The 20,708-nt window shown below is 50.1% G+C and overlaps 1 protein-coding gene across 1 annotated transcript; it reads right to left on the reverse strand.

Moving 5' to 3' along the window:
- Positions 1-2,797: 2,797 nt before the first annotated feature.
- On the reverse strand, positions 2,798-16,403 carry CILP (cartilage intermediate layer protein). Its single transcript, XM_081156388.1, has 9 exons — positions 16,320-16,403; positions 14,663-14,833; positions 12,437-12,532; positions 11,555-11,824; positions 10,164-10,343; positions 9,216-9,530; positions 8,306-8,414; positions 7,479-7,636; positions 2,798-5,629 (listed from the first exon to the last, which is right to left on the reverse strand). The coding sequence occupies exons 2-9, from the start codon at positions 14,748-14,750 to the stop codon at positions 3,261-3,263; spliced, it is 3,585 nt and encodes a 1,194-aa protein (XP_081012514.1). The 5' UTR covers positions 14,751-14,833; positions 16,320-16,403; the 3' UTR covers positions 2,798-3,260.
- Positions 16,404-20,708: the final 4,305 nt, after the last annotated feature.

The following is a 20,708-nucleotide window of genomic DNA, read 5'->3' on the forward strand; positions in this document are numbered from 1 at the left end:
GAAACAAAGTCAGAGAGCCAATCTGAGAAATAGAGCATATAGAGCAAGACTGAGAGAGTGAGAGAGAGCAAAAGCCACTGAGAGTGAGAGAATCAAAACCAGAGAGAGCGATGGCCTGGATTCCATGGCTTTGCAGTTCCTGGTTCCAGTCCTTCCTGATGTCTGCTGGCACCTGGGTTTCTTGTAACCAAAAGCCTCCCAGTGTGCAGTCCCACCTCTACTCCTTGGCTCTAGCCAATCCCTGTGCTGGAAACCACCTATTCCCACACTGCCCCTCCAACTTGGCTTGTCTAAGTTTTCTCAGTCTTTCAAGACTCTGTTCTTGTCCTGACATCTCGCTGACATTTTCCTCTATCACCCTAGCTGCTAGAGCTCTCCAAACTATAAAGAGCATTCAGCCTGGAACACTTCCTTGGCTGGAAGCAGAAGCAGCCTGATTGGCCCTGCTGTCTTTCTGCCTGTGCCCCTCCTGCTGTCTGGTATCCACCCTCATACAGTTCACTCAGTAACTGGGTGAACAGCCAGTATACAGCAGGCTGAGACAGAAACCCCAGGGCTTTTCTGAAATGAACGTTTTGTCCATCCAGTTTGCAGAGTCTCCACAGGGAAAGGGAACACCCGGTGAATCATCAGCAGTTTGGTGACGCAAAGGCAACCTGGGAACTATGCTCTTAGCCTCACTGAAAATCATGGAAAGGACTTTAGAGATGGTTTAGATTCTAATCTAGACTAATTGCTTGATTTTTTAAAAATCTACTTATCTATCTATTGAGATATAATTTATATATAACATTGTGTTAGTTTTTTTCTTTATTTTATTTTTTCCCCCCCATTGCCATTTATCCCCTTTATGCCCCCCTCCACCTTTAACATATTAGTTTTAGGTATACAACCAACTCCTTCATTTATAGGTGAGGAAAATGAGGTCCAGGGAAACTGACTTGAATAAAGTTGTGCAGCTAGCAGGCAGCACATATGTCTTTGGAAGCAAGATGCTTAGAAATTAGGTGTCATGAGCTCAACAGTGTTTGTCTGAAAGAAAGGTATCTGCCATTCCCTCCCAGCCTCCAAGCTGTTTCTGCTTGTGCTCCTTGCTCCTGACAGCCACACCTTCAGCTCCTACTTATCATTTAGACCTCAAATTGTCACCTCCTCCAAGAAGGCTCCTCTGACTACCACCCCAAGTGGTAGTGCCACTACGTATGGTATATTTTATATACTCATAAAGTCCAGTCCACGTGCACACATGGCTTGGCATAGAAATAGGCACTCAATAAATGTTTGATGAGTGAAGAAAAAAAGTCAGGTACCAGCTGCAACCAGCTGGAGTCCATTTATTCAGACCCTCAAAGAAAACAAAAAGGGAAGGTCTTGGGGTGGGAGCCCAGCCAGCTCCCCTTTCCCAGCACCCCTCTCGGTGGTTGGAAGGGAACTGGTGGTCAGGTTGAAGCAGCATGCATTGGCTCCTGAAGCAGTCAGGCATCTATGCTGCAGATAGCTAGCTACACACTGACCCCTCAGCAGAGTCAGTCAAGCCCCACCCCCAAGCAGTCAGTGAGAGCTGCTCCCTGGGAAGTGTAGTCTGGAAGTGAGTCAAGGAGCAATCAATCACAAGGCCACTAGTCCCAACCCTGCATGTGCTCACTTTCTCAGAGGTCATAGGGAAGGGGTGCTCAGCCAGAGAAATTTCTAATTGATTATGAACCAAACCCCTGAGAGTTGGGCAGATGCTGATCCAAGAGTACAAATCCAGTCCAGGCCAGAGGTGGCCAAAAGGAGCTGCATTAGGCCAGCCAGGGGATCAAGGAAAGCTTTTTGTCCTGATTATAAATAATGCCCTCTCCTCTCCCAATCCCCATGGCCTTTTCCTGACAGATCTGGAGGGGTTGGGAAAGGGGCAGTCAGTGCATCTTACCCAATCCCACACCCCACTACCCTGACTGTTGATGCCTCCAAGATCACTCTGAAACCATCCACCAGCCTCTGATTTACTATTTTAAACCAAACACCTTTTCCAAAAACAAAACCCTATTTATTTGGACCAGTTGTTTTACTCAAGGAATAGGGGCTGTCACACACAATAGAGATCTGGTGTCTGGGAAAGCTGGGTGTCTTTAGAAGAGCCTGGGGGTGGAGGAAAAGAAAAAGCCCATCAATTCTGAGGCCAGACAGCCCAGATGGAGAAGGCAGCAGGCTGTGGGGGGTTGCCGAAAGACCACTTGGCCAGCTTACCAGACCCTGGGCCAAGCCATTGTATAAGCTTCCCAGTATTGGAAAGAAAGAAAAAAAATGTGGACATGTGTTTAGCTTTGCTGAGGAGCCCAGAACAAGCTCACAACTCCAGGAATCTCTGCTCCTCTCTGGGAGTGGAAAATATGATCCATGAGAACAAACTTGACCCTGGAGTGTGTGTCTAATTACCCAGCCCTGTCACTTAGAGGGGGCAGTGGCTCATGCCACTTTGTGATACCGCTTTCCAGAGTCCCTTATGTCTTTCTGAGCAGCTGGCTCACTTTAATGGTTAAAAGACAGGACAGTGGTCTCAAAATCAAGTACAAAATGTGCATTTATTGACATCTGCTTTGGGCTGCGCTGGGCTCCTAGCAAGAACAAAAGCAAATTTAAAGGGAAATGTGCTTATGTAATTAGCAACCTGGTACAGTTGTAGATATGAGATGTTCTTTCCAGACTTGGAGGAGAGCTATGATTACCTTATATTCAATAGCTTAACATGAAACGTGCACTAGAGTTCCAGATCCAGTAAAGAAATAACGTATTTACATTTCAAGTAAAAATATTAGAGTTTATTATTTTATTTCACCACCACTTATATGTATGAACTGTGATGAAGACCTTGCTTACGTCCTGTACAGTAAGACCAGGAAATATGCTTTATATTGGTTATTTGATCTTCCACTTCAGATTATCATTATCGTAAAGGTGGACAAAACCATGCAAAAAGACAAGGAAGAGCATTTTCATTGATGGAACTAAATGAAGAACAGTCAAAGCCAAAGAGTTTGCCAATGGCCAATTTCTGGTGTTTCTTTTAAAGAACAGATCAAAGAGGCTTTATTTTGCCACTTGGAGGCTACATGCCGATCAGTATCATGGACAAAGACAGTAAGTAAAGGCATGAAGACACAAACAAGCAAATTGCACCAGAACAGATGTGCTTAAATTAACCAAGTGACAGTTTGTGCATCAGTCTCACAATGGCTGTCACGTGAGGTGTGGGGAGAAGAGAAGTACCACAAGATTTAGTTGTTCAGAGGCTGCTGAGCAACCCCAGAAAACCTCAGAGAGGCCACCCTTCCAGGCCTGCGCTGGCCACCCCTACTTGCCCGCTGCTGCCTCCTGGAGGGCACTCTTCCTCTGATAGTGCTGGGGGTAGGGGATCGGACCGGGGTACTTTGGAGGTACTGGAAGGCACTCTGGCGACCCACCTGCCTCTCTACGCAGTTAAAGGTGAGGGCCACTCCCACGTTGCTCTTCATGATTCTGGAGGAGCCATCAGATGTGCCATCAAAGCACCGGCCAAGAGCGATCTCCTTGGCCACGCGAGGGTCCTGGTCAGTGACAGTGTAGATTCCATAGTTGTGGCCCAGAGGATCCAGGGGCGCCAGCATGGTGTACTCACTGGTGTCGTTGTTGACTGCCAGTGGTAGGTGGTTGACCAGGTACTCATGCAGCATGGAGTTTACACTGGATCGATGGCAGCTGCCTTGGGGGATGATCTTCACTAGTGTGCGGTCCACACGATCCTGGTCATAGAGCATCCCACTGCACTTGAACTCCAAACAAGCAGAGGAGACATTGGGCTGGTCCCTATCCCGTGTGCTTTTCACATCCCGGATTCCATACAACTTCCCCACAGTTTGCCGGTGGGTGCCCCCCATGTTGCGGGATCGCACATTCACCTCCACTGACCCCACGATCTTCACCTTAATGTAGCAGGCCCTGAACTCCATTGGCTTGGGCCACCATGCCAGGTAGTCTTCAGTCCAGCTCATGGGGTCATCCTCATTGAAGGGGACAGTGTTATAGTCATACCGATCCCCCTCAATCCGGTAGAACCGGAAATGGGCCGCACTGGGTGGCGCCTCCTCGCACGCCCGGAGGTTCTCAAAGGCATAGATGGGCCCATTGCTCTCCTCAGCTGAGTTGGGCCTTGGCTTGGCCATGCTGATCTGGAAAGCTGTCTTCTTAACCCGTGGGTCCTCGTGATCTGTCCGACGGTACTTGAGTTTGTTGAGGTAGGGCTGAGGAACACCAATTGCATTTGGGTTGAATTTAGGAGAAGATTCCACTGCTTCCAGTTCTTCCCCAGCCAGGCTTGCCAAGACATAAGCAGAGTAGGCATCAGGGGACTGGTCATCGCAGAAGGCAGGTAGACAGGCTCCATTGGGGCCTGTGATGACACTGTCAAAGCGGCCCCAGGCCCTGGGGTTGGATGAGAAGCCAGTCCTGGGCTCCAGATTGATCACAGAGACCACGACCCCCTGGACCTGCTCACTGGGCAAGAATCTCTCACTCCTGTAGGTTCTCACCTTGATAAAGCACCTCCTGCTTTCAGGGACATCCAGGTTAAAAAGCCTTCTCTCTCGGATCTCCATGTTGCCCACCAGGAAGGTTCTCTCTTCTCTTTTGTTCCGCCTTTGCCTGTCAAATTTGAAGTCACCTTCCTCTTCCCATAGCCCTGTGTCTGGGTTGAGTGACCAGAGTTTCATCGTGGGCACGTGCTCTGACATCTTGACCTGGGTTGAGTCAAGGTGAACCTTCACCTTGCCAACATTAAGTGACTCGGAGGTAGCCTCATCTCTGAAGTCCACAGAAAACATGCCATAAGTCCGAAGGGGGAAGGTGTCTCCATCATCATTGATGAAGTTCAGGTCGCTCTGGGTAGCTGTGGCTGTTGAAATATCGCGGGGATCCAGGAAGGTCACGCTGGCCTTTACTTTTCCTGTGTAGGCCTCCCCGTTCTGCTTGTAGAAACTCTTGGATGGGATCTCCAGCTCAGCCACAGGGTCTTCACCATCCACCTCCCCCAGGGGGATAATGTTGGTCTCCGTGGCCTCCAAAGTGATGGGCTCTTTCCGCCGAAGCACCTTGATCTCATGGAACACTGCACTCCCCTTCTTGTTGAAGGGCAGCACTTTGGTGGTGTTGACGAATTTCTGTAGCCTGTCCACAAATGTGAGCACCAGCCTCTCAGTGTCCTGGGGGATGTGGAGGGTGAAAGTGCCCTTGTAGCCAGTCATGCTCACACGGTTGCCCCCCATGTACACGTGGCCAAAGCGCATGGGTTCCCCATTGTCGGCGGCGCTGACACGGCCCCGCACAATACTCCGGGTCTCTGTACACCGCTGGCAGCTACACTCCTTGGCCACCTTGGTGGGCAGTGTGTACCCACTACACTGGATCTCCCTCTCCTCCGTTTTGGAGATGCCACAGCAGCTCTCCACAGCATCCTGGCACCTGATCCCATTATCCTGCTGACCTGCGCAGGTCTTGACAGGGCAACGGCCCACGTCATAGTAGAAGGAGTTGGTGGCATTCTGGAAGCAATCATGGGGCAACCGGATAAGGTAGCTCTCAGGGGTTGGGTTGCATGGAGCCTCATCAGGGGCTGTGGAGGGAAATGGTGGCTATTAAATGAAAGTTCACATCCTAAACAAAGGGCACCTTAACCTCACCTCTCTGCAGTGCTTTATGGTTTTCAAAGTATTTGCATATTCATAATCCTAATTCTCACCAAACTCCTCTGCGGAGATGGAACAGCTGTTGCTAATCCCATTTAATACATGGAGAAACAAAGTTGGTTGCTGAGACCACTAGAGTAATGGCTCTCACTGGAGGCGTTTTGAAAATCTGTGAAGGTGTGTTGAGTTACCACCCAAATTGGGAGTGCTGCTGGCATCCAGTGGGTGGAGGCATTGCTGCTCTGAGATCTGCATTGCCTGGTACTTTTCTGCACAGAGAATTTTTCTGTATCCTGCATAACTTTCACATACCCCACCGGACATTCATGTAGGTGGAAACCCTGCTTGAAATGATCAGAGCCTAGTATCTTTTTACATGGCTTTACCATACATCAAATTTTTTTAAAAATGCAGCTACCATAAAAATCAAGCTAAGATTGTACTTTGTTTAGTTTGGAAAAATACCAAGAATTGTTCCTTGTCTCAGAAAAAATCATGTACCTTATCCAAGGAATGTGAACCCTCAAAATGATATCCCTGCATCCATCAGTATTTGCAGCTGTCACGTTCACAGTGACCAAATTCAAGTGCAAGTGTCTGACCTCTTGGTTGGAATTCTTGTGCAATTATGCCAAAGCCTTTACATATTGAAATACATACTATTTTGTATTAAAGTTATTTTCTTTTTATTTCTCCTTTATGGTATAGTTTGGGCGGTATGCATATATACTTGGCAATTATATGTAGTTAACTTATTATCTATAAATCTAACTTCAGAATAGAAAAATATTTTGTACCTTTAAAGTGTTAAAAATTTAAAGTATTAAAAATAACTGTGACAAATGGGAAGCACTGGTATTACGGGTTGGGAGCCACAGCTGACCAGGCTCCACTGTTGCCAAAGTCCAACTGTCCTGTGTCTTGAGGTCTGTTGCTCAATTTTCTTGGAGTCTGTAAAATATTCCAGAATCCTTCCAATAAATTTTCTCTTCCTCTGCCTTTTGTTTGGTTTTGTTTAGGCCAATTACTAAGCTATCCTCCTTCTCCCTCACTTTCCAAGTACAGGTTCCTGATTGATTTTGGCCTCAAGTCTTTCCCCCTCCAGCTCACTTCTGGAAGCCAGCTCTAATCAGGTCACCCTTTCTTGTAAAGCCCCCTCAGTTTCCCACTTCTGTACCTTTGCTCACACTGGCGCCTTGAGCTGGAACTCCCCCGCCTCCATACACAGTCTCTGGCCAGTCTTTAAGACCAGAGCGTTATAACTTTGGCTTCAAATTAGAATCATGTGGGAGAGCTCTTAAACTGTGCATACCCAGGCCACATCCCAAGCAAATGAAATAAATCTCTCTGGGGGTAAGACCCAGGCATCAGGTTTTTAAAAAAAAATTTTAAAAAAAAAACAAAACCAGGTGATCCCACTGGGCAGTCAAAGCTAAGAACCACTATTTAAGCCCCAGTTGAAATGCTGCTCTCTCAAGCAGCCACCCATGACCATTCCTACCTGGAAGGTCGCTGTCTCTCATCTATAGAGTCCAAGGCCTCTTATCTCCATTTTAGCTGCATTTGTGTATTCACAATTCTTATTTACAATTCTTTACCTCTCCTGGGGTGGCAGCTCCATGAGGGTAGGATTGGGGTCTCTGACATCTTTGTGTCCCAGAGGGCATAGTACTGTACACAGCACAGAAAAGCTGCAGGTTTTACTGCCCAGCGATGCCCACTGGGGTGCTCCCCAGTCCTGCAGGAGGGGTTACTCAGGGACCCTGACAGGCTTACCTATGACAATCAGCTGGGCGATATGAGACTTCACAGCCCCAGCGTCACTCTGGGCCTTGCAGAAGTAGTCCCCAGCCTGGTCCTGTCGCAGGTTCTTCAGTATCAGCTTGTTCTCATGCTTGTACAGGGAAGGGTCCAGCAGCGTGTTGTTGTGATACCTGCAAGGAATGGAGAGGTGCAGCCTGAGTGGGTAGTGCCAGAAGCAAGCAGCCAGAGACAGACGGTGGATGGGTCCCTGCAGATGCCAATGCCACCTTTGACATAGCTCGTCCAAGAGTACTGACTGGCCTGGGAGTCAAGGGACTTGATTGAGTCTCAGCCCCACCACTCACTGGCTATGGATCCTTGGACAACTCATCTCACCACTCTTAGCTTCAGCTTCCTGAGCAATAAAATGGGAGCAGCGATTCCTAGCTGACATCACAGAATCGTTGGGAGGGTCAAACAAGAGAATAGCTGTAAAATGTTTGTGAAGGACAAAGGACTCACGGCCACTGGAGGTTCTGAGCTTGTTTGCCTTTGTCAGGGATGCAGGCTGCGGAAGCTTGCTCTGTGTCCTGAGGGCATGCAAGTCAGGACCCAGAGACCAGAGCCACTCTGTGGGGACCCCAGCTTCCAGAGGTCCGCCACAGGGCTTACTGGTTGTCTGGGTGGCCTCAACCCTGCTAGCCCCCACTTATAAGTGCCAACTTCTGGGCTCTGCACCAGGGCCTAACTTGTAACTTTATTCTGTTGGTTATTGTTATGATTAATAAGACCAGACCAAAGGCAAGAAAGCTCTGGTTGCCCAGAGGAGAATTGGGCAGGGTAGCTAGCAGAATACTCACCAGAAATACTGGTCTGGACTGGGCTTCCCCGTGGCCTTACAGCACAGGCCCACACTCTGCCCAGCTCTCCGTGCTTTTGTCTCAGGGTTCTTCACGATGTACGGGATCTCTGGGACAGAAGACGAGAAACGGTATTTCGGGTTTTCCTTTGTGACAGATTCTCTAGAGCCTTGCTCCCTTGGGTTCTTTCACAAGTGTTAAAATTGTATGACTTCACACACACCCCACCTGCCCCTCTCTAAAGGTCCTAATTAGGGTACTGATCTAGAATGGAGCCCACCTCTTCTACCTCCTCAGCCTAGGACCTGCTCCCACGGCCTCTCAAGCAGCATCTAGGTGAGGCAATGGAGGACCAAAGGGATGTTGTGCCAGCCAAGATTCCCAAGCACTGCCACTGGGGCAGAGTTGGCTGTTTTAAATAATGCAACATTCCTGTTCTGCTGCCTCCAGCAGACTTTTCTGGCCATTCTGTACCATTTCTGAATTCCCCCGGCTTCTCTCTCTCTTTCTGACTTCCAAACCTCACACTGTATTATAATCACTATTTTAGATAAGATGGCCCAGGGAAGAACTCATTTGAGGAAGCAAGCCATGCCAATATCTGGAAGAAGAACGCTCCAAGTAGAGTATATAGTAAGTGCAAAGGCCCTGAGGCAGGACTGTGCCTGTGTGTTTGAGGAACAAATAGAAGGACACTGTGGCTGGAGTAGAGTGACCCAGTGGGGGCAGATGGGATAATAGAAGAGGAGAACAGAGAAGTAATGGGGGTGGGGGTGAGGGGCAGATGATGTTGGGCCTTGTGAGTCATGGTAAAGATTTTGAGTTTTACTCTGAGCAAACTGAGAAGCCAGCTCTTAGCACTGTAATCCCCTTATTTAAAAGTCCAGCCCACCCCAGAGAACTCAAGTACCTGCCCTCATGAACTCTGCATTGACGGTGGCTGACTTCAGGCTAGTCTTGGGCATTGTGACCTTAATGGGAGCAAACTTGGTCTTTGTGATCTTCAGGACGCTTTTGCCATCTGGGCATAAGCCAGGGACTCGGAATCTCCCATTACTGTCCGTCCGGGTCAGTGGCTTAAGTGTCTTGGTCATCAGGTAAACAGTGGCCCCTGAGGCTGGGGCACCCCCAGGGAGAGAGACAGCCCCGTGCAGCACGAAGTCCTGGCACATGCAGGCATCGCAGTCAGCATTCACCTTGCCCATGGGGCAGGTCAGGTCACAGGCTATGGAAGAAGGGGCCACGTCAGGAGGGCTTACATGAATTCTGGCCACATCTCAGCTTGTGGACTCACATATGCTTCCTCTCCCCCTTAGGCCTTTGTTACCCATCCTTATTAGCCTGCATGACTAATTCCTACCAATCTTTCAAGACTTAGCTCAGGCCTTGGCCTGTTTGGCTTAGTGGTTAGAGCATTGGCCTGTGGACTGAAGGGTCCCAGGTTCGATTCTAGCCAAGGGCACATGCCTCAGTTGCAGGCTCAGTTCGTTCAGGAGGTAACCAATCAATGTGTCTGTCGCATTGATGTTTCTCTCTCTCTCCGCCTTCTACTCTCTCTGAAAAAGCAATGGGAAAAATATCCTCTGGTGAGGATTAAAAAAAGAAGACAACTTTTTAAAAATTAGCTCAGGACACCGTCTCTAGGAAATCCTCTTTGATTCTCCTAAGCTATGATAATGGACCCTGCTCTGTGTTCCCACATTATCCTCTATATTCCCCATCAGAGCACATAATAGATGCTTAGTTAATACTTGACGAATGAATGCATGAATCCATCTCAGTCTGACCCTCTAACCTATTCTAGGCTGCTTTAGCCTCCACCCCATTCCCTGCCCAGTACCAGGAGCAAGAGTGGTACCTGTACAGGCCTGTTCCATGCACAGCCGGCCCTCCTCAGTGGCCTCACTGCACAGTGACACTGTCTCCGCCAAGCAGGTACGTGTTCGGGTCTGGACCCCAGTGTCACCACAGGCAGCAGAACACTTGCTCCAGGGAGACCATGAGCTCCAGGTGCGATCTGTGTCTCGGCGCAGGGATCCTGCAAAGCAGCATCAGCAGACAGTCTGACTTCCCTCCCAAGGGGACTCTGTCAGGAAATCTCACCCTGAGGCTGGTTTTTCTCAGAGAACAAGGCCTCTGTTTACATTATAGATGTCACTGATATTCATATTTACTGCAATGATTTTTCCAACAGAAGGAAGTCAAAAGTCTTAAGGAAGTGGGGTCTCTAATTTGCACAATGACACCATATGGGCAAGGGGTGGCCCTGAGAGGGCTTTGTTGGCCAAGCACTGAGACTTTGACATGCTGCCCAGGCCGTGCAGGGTTAGCACCATCTTCCCTGTCCGCCAGTGTGGAAACAGCCCCCAGGGCCCGGGACTTCAGTAATTTAGACATCAAATACCCCTCTGCCTACCCTCCTCACTTCTGGACTAAGGTCTGTGAGCAAGAATGGAGGCCTCAGACCTTGCCCAAGAGACCTTGCCCAGCCTGAGCCCCCACTCCAGATGACCACCACTGTCACCTGGGCCTGCAGGGTCAGGCTGTGTGCGCTGGCGGAACCCCAAAAGGGGGGGTGTCCATCCACAAAGTGGGCAGGCCTGCAGCTGGCTCTGTATTATCCAGTGTGGGGAGAGAGGATGTAAAGAGCATAAACTTTTAGACTCTGCAGACACAGTCATGGGTTCAGCCCCAGCTCTCCACTTACAGATGTATAATCGTGAGAAGTTACCTAACTTGTCCCTCGAGTAACTTGTCAACATAGAGATTCCTCCCAGGTCAGTTGTAAAGTTCAGATGGTGTAAATAACTAGCCCAGTGTCTGGCACAAAGGAACTAAGTGGAAACTAACACTCAGTGAACATTCACCGGGGTTAAGCCCTCTATATTCATTATCTTGCTTAATCCTCGTAAAAAACCCTAGGAAGATTTACTAATACTACCCCTGTTCTACATGTGACGAACGTGAGGCTCTGAGAGCTTCAGAAAATTTGCCTAAGGAATACAGTTCAGCCAGCAGGCCCAGGTTGGGACCAAGCAGCCCAGCTCCAGAGTCTGGTCTTCACCACCATGCCACATGCACCCAGTGAGGTGGAGTGAATGCAAGGGACCCAGAAACAGAACACTGTCGGGAAGATGAGGGCCCTCATGACACTAGCGTGTTATTACTAGGGGATGGAAGCATGTGCATGCATGCTGCCCAGGTGCCCATGGCCAGAGGCAGGGAGGGGTGGGGGCTGTTCAGGCTCACCTGGCGGGCAGAGGAAGCGCACGGTGTAATTGGAGCAGTTCCGGCCAGGCCGCTGCTCCCTGTTGAGGCACCAGAAGCCGTCACGGAGGCTGCCATGGACCACCTGGCCTGTCCTGCCTGCTGGCATCCAGTCAGTGGTCCGAGCCTCCAGCCGCAGGGGCCGAGCACACACACGGTCCCCATAGTAGAAGTGAATGGCATCCAGCCGCTCGAAGTCACCCTGCCCACCTGGGTGGTCAACGTTGAACCAGGTTGTCCACTCGCCGGGAACTGAGGGAGAGAGCCAGGTGGGGGAGGAGCCAGGCCCCGGAGCCTCAGGTGAGCTCCCGTTCCCTTTCCATTTTCCTGTTCAACTCCTGGAGTCATCCCTGATATCACTCATGCTTCCACCCTACCCCCTCCATTCGTCTCAGGGCCGGTCACATCTGTCTCTCCAGCATCTCTCCAATCTCCTGCCTTCTGCACCCCTCCCCCCCAGCAAAGGGCTCCATGAAAGCTCTCAGCAGCCTGGCTATACCATGTCAGTAGCTTCCTGCCTGGTCTCTCTACCTCAAGATTCCCTCTGACCCCACCCCTACCCCTCCCAACACTCCCTTGACCAAGTATTTAGGGTGCTATGAGCTGGCCCCTGCTATCTCCCCATTCTTGTCTCCCTTCTCTCTCCCCACCAGCCTATGCTCTGGTCCCAACAAGCCCTCCAGCATTCCTGAAACAAATCAGGCAGCTTCACTATTCTGGACTGTTCTATATACTAGATCCTTTGGCCTAAACAGAGACGTAGGCCAAATGTCTTGTAAAAATGGGTTTCCATGCATCCCTGACTTTATACCCAAACTCAGTAAACACCCCCCGTGACCCTGCCCAGTTCCAGCCACAACTCACTCTCCCGGGGCTCTACAGGCTTGGCAAAGTTGCTGATCAGGATCCTCTTCCCAGGCTGGACTCTTCTCACAGACTGGGTGAGCATCATCTGCCTCCCTGGGGGCCAGGAGGAGATGTGAGAGACCAGAATTATTAGTTATCAGGGCCCAGCGAGCTACTAGCCTCTCAAGATGCAGGGAAGCAGTGTGATGCGGTGGATGGAGCATAAGTACAGGACTTGTGTTCAAATCCCCACTCTGCACTCATTGGCTGTGCAACCTCATAAGAGCTTTATCTTCAAAATCCGTTTCCCCATAAAATAGGGCTGTATTAAGAATCGCTACATCATAGGGTCCTGGGGCATATTCAGGGCAATAATAAGTGAAAAGGGAGCCGGCATGTAGTGCATGGTCAATAAATGGCCATTCTCTTTTCTATCTTGTTCTAGAAATGGATCTTTAGATGATGTGGAGCAGCCAGTGGGTGGGAGCTCCTTCATTAGGGTCTGGGCCTGTCCTTGCCAGAATAGAGCCTTATTGTCCTCATTTGCAAGATGGAGGTTTAATTCTCACCTCATAGGGTGATCCAGTTGGCATGAGGAGTCCATGAGGTAAGATAAGTGAACATCTCTAAAGTATGGGATGCCCTATCCAGTTTGGCTCAGTGGTTAGAGCATTGGCCTGTGGACTGAAGGGTCCCCAGTTTGATTGTGGCCAAGGGCAGGTACCTTGGTTGCAGGCTCGATCCCCAGTGAGGGCATGTGCAGGAGGCAACCAATCAATGCGTCTCTCTCACATCGATATTTCTCTCTCTCTCCCTTCCACTCTCTCTGAAAAGCAACGGAATAAATATCCTCAGGTGAGGATTAAATAAATAAATAAAGTATGAGAAGATTGAGAGCATGATATCCAGAGACTCTGCCACTTCCTAACTGTGTGACCTTGGGTCAAATACTTAACTCATCTGGTCCCCATTCTCTCATCATAAATTGAGGATAATAGTTCCTGCCTCAGAGGATTGTGGGGATTAGATAAACTCATTCATAAAATCCGCTTAGAACAATGCCTAGTGTATAGTGCTTGCTGAATAAGCGTTGGCAACTCCTATTAGCTCAGTGCCTGGACAATAGATATCCATTTCCCTTCCCTTGACAAAGTTTGGCTTTGAGAGCCTACCCTCCCCCTAAAGAACTTATTTGGCCTAATTGGGGCAGTAGGCCTCAATTTTCTGACCCCAGGGGGCAAGGTCTGCCTGAGGATGGGTATAAGGCAGTTTCCAGCCCCGCCCACCTGAGGCGGGGTTGGGGCTCCAGAATAGGAAGGAGAAAGGAGAGCAGAGGGTTGCAAAAGCTTTGAAAGGCAATTAACTCTCATGTGAGGAGCCAAATCAGAATTCTCTATGCCGTTTAATTGGGGTGGTAGGAGCTCTTTTAATCAAACGACTCTGATTTCCCCTCAGATGGTTGAATTTTAATCATCAACACAAGCAGCAGCTGTCAGGGTGAAAAGAGCAAGGCAGGAGGTGGGCACACAGAGGGCCTGGCAAGACACTGAGCCAGTCTTTGTTCCTGCATCTGTGGTCACAAAGCCTGCGGGGCATGCAGCTTTAAAAGAGGGGTTTGAGCATTTTTTCTTTACCTGAATGTGTGGTTAGAAATCAGGAGAGAAAGGGGAGATGGGAGAGAGTATACAGGGTAGTGCCGGGAGCTCTGACACTTAGATGCCTTGGAGAGTCTATTAAGAAAATTCTCTCTACCTATTCCTTCAAGAACTCAGTGTCACCAGAAGATGGGGTTAGAGGACAAGGAGATCAGAAGGGGTTCTCATGTCTGTGAAATTTGGCTGCAGGGTCTAAATGAAACTGAGCTTTAGGCCAAAAGAACTTTCATGAAACTAAAAACAGATCGAACCCCAAACCTGCTTCTGAGAAAGTGATCCCTTGCGATTTCCTTTTGCTTTGGCTGCCAGGAAGCTCAGAGCTAAATTTATCACTCAGGGGAGGGAACCCTCTTATCTCTTTCCCTCCCTCTGAATGACATGCTTCTCCTCACTTAAAGATTCTATCCTGTGAGTTCTAATATTGGGAAATATCTCAAGTCCTTTGGGGAAATAAGCAGGGTATAAAATTTGAATACATCTATAAACCAGCCTCAGGTCTTAAGGCAGATGCATAGTTGAGTCCCAAATCAGACATGACTTCACTATGTCAAGTCAGGGATTGGAGAGACAGTAGATACTTAGCCTGTACCCAACACAGAGGTGACCTCCAGGACCAGGAAGAAGAACACCCAGGCCTTGGTCCCCATCATCTTTCCCCCAGGTTCTGTGGGGAACATGACGGAAGATGGGTGAAGGTGCTTCACAGAGTCAGGTTGTCCCTGGAACTCGGTCCCCTAGGAAGCTTCTCTGATCCAATAACCTGCAAAGAAACAAAGCTTGCCAGGTCCCACATTTCTGAGTCACCTCTTATGGCTTCAGCAGAATTATTTCTTGACCTATCGAGGGTGAAAGGGTGAACAGAATGAAGTCTTGTGGAAGGTGACACCTGCCAAAGTTGCAAATTCAGGCAGCCAGGGAGGTGCAGAGGCTCAGCATCTGAGTTCAAACGAGGCAGACCTGAATTCACCCCCGGGGTCCAGGCACCAGGGCCCCACATCTCTCGAAGTGGGGCACAAGGGAGAGTAGGTTCCTTGCCAATGAGGAGGGGCCTGGGCTCACTCCCAGCAACTTCTGGGTGACTCATTAATTACTTCCAAGACCTGGGCGTGGGGGCATGTTTTGCTACCCTTTGGTGGGGCTCACACTGTTTCATAAAGGGGCTACATATTAAGGCTATGAAGCCCCAGCCCCAACTACAGTGGCCTCTCCCAGGGCAGACAAGCTGGAGGGTACAGATGCTTCAGATATACCACCTCCATGAACACATTCCCAGATGTGCACAGGCTGCTGCTGAAACACATTTCTGGCTGGTTTGTTTGGGGTCTGGCTGAGAGTTACACAGCCAGGAGCCCACTGCAGGAGAGCAGGAGGGTGCACTGTGAGAGTCCAGGGCTCCCCAATAACTGCTGACTGTGGGTTAGAGGCTGCAGGAGCGGGAAGAGGAAAGTAGCCTGGCAATAAGAACGAGGGCCCATGGGGCATGGCCCAGGCTCCTGTTCTCTCTCCCCAGAGCTCTAGTCAACCCAGAATCTGACCAGTTCTTAGAGATTCAAAATTGGTTCCCTTCATCCTCCAAAGTCTAGGGTATAGTGGGAAGGGGGAGATTCCTCCTTTCTGGAAAAAAGATTTGAAAGTACTGTGCTGTACCAGAAGAAAACAGACCAATCCCACATCACAGACCATCTACTTCTAAGCCTATTATCCCCCCCAGCAGCTGTTTCTCAGTCCAGGGAACAGCAGCATGGGCCTTCCAAAGTCTCCAGCTATTGTGTGTCTTACCCCAAGCTCCGGCTCTGAGCAGGGAACAGAGCACTCCGTGGGCCTGCACCGTACGCAGTCTGAGACTGCTCCGCTCCAGGACTGTCTGGGAGGCCAAGGTGGCCTGAGGCACCTTGTGGAAAAACCATTTCCCATCTGGCAGCCCACGGAAGTTTCCTCGGCACATGTCTGCTGGGTAGGCTCCCCATCCCACACTCCTCAGAACTCTCGGACAAAGCAGACTGGCTGACCGCAGGAAAGAAGCAGGGCGCCCAGAGCCACAAAGATCCTGACTGGGGTCATTTAAGGGCCCCTGACCTCAGATGGGGGAAGGAGAGGACTCTGCGCCAATGGGGGGAAAGACAGAACTCCGAAGCAGAAAGGGGGTCTCCTTTGGGGGAGCTGAGGGGTGATCAGGGGAGGGCAGGAATAGCTGAGCAGGGCAGGGGGTGCAGGGGTGGGGTGAGGAGAATGGGAGTGGGGCTCACCGTGTCCTGAGCAGGACTCCTCAGCTGGGGGGTCCAAGTCTTCGTCTCTCCCGCGGTCCAGCCTCCGGGCCTTATATAGCACAGCTGGTGGCTCAGCCTGTGGCAGTGCGCCACGGGAAGCGGCGAAACCAGATCTGAGTATAAGGAAGCTCAGCCTCTCTCTCCCCTCCCCACATCCTAGGCAGCTCCCAGAGGCTGGGATTTCACTTCCAGATCCTTATGGGAAGATGCCGCAGGGACTGGTGATGGGCCAAGTGGATAGCGGCCTGGGGCTCCACAGGCCAGAGCAAGGAGATGGGTGGGGAGCTGGGGTGGGCACTGACAGCAGCCCTGGGAAGGGGCCAAGGGGAATTCTACATCTGGGCAGGCTTTCATGGCTCAGGGGATGGTGTGCTCTTGCCGAAACTTTGCTTGCTGATCCCCCACATTTCCCTGGCCGTGGCCCACTCACGCAGAGAAAGGACTTTGTTGGTTTTATCGTGTACTCCAAAATCTCTTAGGCACACAGGCCACCTGACCTTTCAGCTGGGGATGCCTGGTTGGAATTGGACAGCTACTCAGCTTCTCTGGCCTCTGAGGGTGCACTCAGGGAACCTCAGAGGGGACAAGGGGCAAAGGAATTGTGGGACACAGGAAGTCACCTGGTGAGAACAGCTCTTCCCTGGCCTCACCTGCGTCCATCTGGGTGCCTGCCCATGACCACTGGACCCCAGAGCCCCTGCCTGTGGACTCTCTGAGACCCTTGCTGGTGTGTGAGTATGTGTCTGACTCTGGGTATCCGCCAGCAGATGAGCAGCCAGCCCTCCCCGCAGGTGGCGCAAGCAGCTGCCTGCGCTTCAGGACTTCACCCACCTCCTCCCCTTCGGCAGGATCTTGCCTGTTGTCTCAGACGATGGTTCTACAATTTTCGCATTTGTCAGAAACCCCTGGAAGGCTTCTTAAAATACAGATTGCTGTGGCCCACCCCCAGAGTTTCTGATTCAGTAGGTCTGAGGTGAGGCCTGAGACTTTGTAGTTCTCAAAGCTCCCAGGTGCTATTGGTGCTGCTGGTTTATGGGCCACACAAGGATAGAGTCCCAGTTGGAGGCAGAAGATGGAGAGGGTGTACAAAAGCTGCCAGAGCCTGCTTCATTTCCCAGGCTCATTTGGCCTAGACTGGTCTTCCTGCCTCGTGCTGGTCCTGGAGATGGAGGCCTGGCCCCTGTGGCCTTGCCCCCACACCAGCGTCAGCCTCTCTTTCCACACACCTTCCATGAGCTTCTGTTTCGGGGACGCTCTAGGCTGAGCACTGGGAGGCCACAACGATCCTTTCCTGTCCCCAAGTGGGCCTGAGCTGCGAGCTGTTAGATTTGGGGAATCTGAGTCTACCCCTAACCTCTCCTCCAGGGACTCCTTGGAGAGAGAGGCTGTTGCTCTCCTCAGCCAGAACCCTAGGATAGACAGACAGACAGACAGACAGGGCTTGGGAGGCAGCCACAGGTCTGGACTGTCCAGGGCCTGACCTGGATGGGTCAGCCCAAGCCATGAGTGGTCCCCTGGGGCTTCTGCAGGCCAGGCTAGTCTGTAGGAGCTCCAAGTCTCTGCCTGGAACACACTGTAAACCCTTCAATCACCCCACTCCTGTCCAGGGGTTTGGGGGTAGGGGAGCTTAGAGCCCAGTGTTGCCAGGCCACCAGTGATCCAAGCTTATGGCCAGGGTTTCTCATGTTCCTGAGGGGAAAGGAGCTTGTGAACCCTGGAAGGGGTCTGACCTGATGCTGGTGGCTCCAGAAAAAGACACTCTGTCTCTAAGATGCTGTATGACCTCCTGTGACATGCTCCCATCATCGCCCCCCTGTGGCCTGGGGAGGCTTTGCAGGACTGGCTAGGAACAGGCCACTGATCATATGATCCCTGAGGGCTGGAGACTTGACTGAAGCCCTGAGTGACCATCAAGGGCTGCAAGACCCAGTACCCAGCAGCCCAGAGATCTGGAATCCAGGGCAGTGGGAGAGACCCCCCCCTCTGACCTTGCTCTCCTTCCTTTCCTGGGTACAGTCTGTCACTGTTCCACTTCTGTGCCTTCATAGTTGTATTGCCCAGCTTCCTAATTTGAAATATAGCCCTTCTTCCCCACCAGCATGAATATTCTCATCTTTTACAGTTCCATCTTACTCTTCTTCCTCCCGCTCTCCGACCACCCAGGCCCACCTTGATTATTCCTTCATAGGTCTCAGATGATAACGTTCAGACACATGTACAAGGCCCTCTGTAAATTACAAAGTGCCTTTATGGTCATTATCTGATCTCGAGCCACATAGCTGAACTGTGAGGCAGGAGTGATCACACCCATTTTACAGAGGAAAACTGAGGCCCATAGAAGTGAAGTCACTCAGACACAGTAGGTCTTCAACTCAAAGTTGCCCCTGGGCACCAGGGGTCTGGTACAGACTTTGTCATGAGGCCCTTAGCCCAGAGGGACCACCATGGAAATCACACTCTAGCTGTCTGCTTCTCAGTGAAACCATGCCTAGAACAACCTGGCACACACTCCCTGCTTCCTATACGTACACTAATTCTACAGATGTTCTCATATAACATGATCCAGCTATCTATCAAGCTATGGTGGATTAAATACGGTCACAAATTCTTTGCAACTCTCCCATTATGAGGTGGAGTCTATTTACACACTTCTTTGACCTGGGTTGGCTTTGTCACTTGCCTTGAACAAAGGAATATGACAAAGGAGATGCCTTACAACTTCTGGAGTTTAGGCCTCAAGGAACCTTGCCACCTTTACTCTCAGAACACTGGCCTGAGCCCACCATACCAGGAAGGAGGGAGTCCATCTACCCTACTGGACAACGAGAGACCACATGTACAAGAACTGAGGCTCCCAGCCAACAGCCAGACACGTGAATGAAGCCATCCTGAACTTTCCATTCCAGCAGCTGCATGAGTGAGCCCAGGTAAGACCAGCAGCGGAATGGCCCAGCCAACCCACAGAATCCTGGGACATAATAAGTCATTATTATAAGCCGCTGAGTTTTCTCTGGGTCTGTTATGCTGTGACAGATAACTGATGTACACACTAAGAGGAAAAGCCCTTTCAGTTGCAAGTGACAAAAGCACAACTCAGATTGGTTTAAGCAGAAAAGGAATCTGAAGATTCTCATAACTGAACTCCTGAGAAAAAATTGAATCCAACTTCAGACATCGTAAGGACTGCTCTCTTTCCACTTTTCAACTGCTTCCTCTGAGATTGCTCTTTTCTCAAGGAGGCTGTATTTTCCAACGATGGCTGCAACGATAGCTTCCATTGCCCCCGTCCTTGTACAATGTAATGTGACTGCACTATTCCACCATCAAGAGGTAGAATCTAGGGAGCATTTTAGATCTTGCTCCCTGGCATATGTTATCAGTTTGGCTCATATAATCTCTTATAACAGTTAAAATATTTTAAAAAGGGGTAGCATCTAATTTCTCTCCGCTTGAATCTGAGCTGGCCTATGACTTGCTTGTACAAGAATGAGGGGGACCTCTAAGGTGAGGTCAGAAAAGGTCATGCAGCTTCCACTTGGCTCTCTTGGGACATTTGCCCTGGGGAAAGCCAGCTGGCATGTAAGAAGTCTAGCTACCCTGAGACCACCATACTGGGGAGGACTGGTGTAGGTGTTCTGGTTGGTCTTCCCAGCTGGGTCCAGCCTTTTAGCCCTCACCACCAAGGCACTAAACATGTGAGTGTAGTTGTCTTGGATCCTCCAGAGCAGACTGGCTCATCTACCAGATTAGTACAACTAATGTCACAAAAAGCAGAATTGCCCAATCATGCCCTACGTGAAGTCCTGACCTACAGAATTCCTGGGGTATAATAAAATGACTGCCACTTAAGCCACTAAAATCTGGGGTAGTTTGTTACAGAGCAACAGCAACTGGAACAGAGGCTGTTCCCACATAGTATATCCAGAAGTTCTAAGTTCCCTCCTAGCACATCTCAAATCCAGAGGAAAGAGAGTGTCTCTTCCTCATTTGTTCCTAGGAAAGTCTCTCATGGCTCATTCCTGACCCAGTCACTGTAGCCATGGGTATGGAAAGCTCTGATTAGCCCAGTTCTAAAGCCAGTAGATCATCCTACTGGGATCACATGGACTGATTATTCTCAAAGGAAAATTGTGGTGCTATCACCGGAGTAGGAGTAATGGATGCTGGGAAGTAAAAAGTGACATGTACCCGCTAAAAATACATCCACAAACATAAGCACCCCTTTCCTAACAGATAGGAGTCAACCTGAAATGTCTAACTGCTGACCTGGCTATCAGGAGCTGAATCTTGATATCAAGAGATCGCTTTAATAGCTGGCAGCCTCAGAGTCTATCTGCCCTTTATTCTGCCGCAAACCCACCCCTGTAC

This window comes from Miniopterus schreibersii (assembly GCF_964146895.1).
Source record: "Miniopterus schreibersii genome assembly, chromosome: 1".
Taxonomy (NCBI): Eukaryota; Metazoa; Chordata; class Mammalia; order Chiroptera; family Miniopteridae; genus Miniopterus; species Miniopterus schreibersii.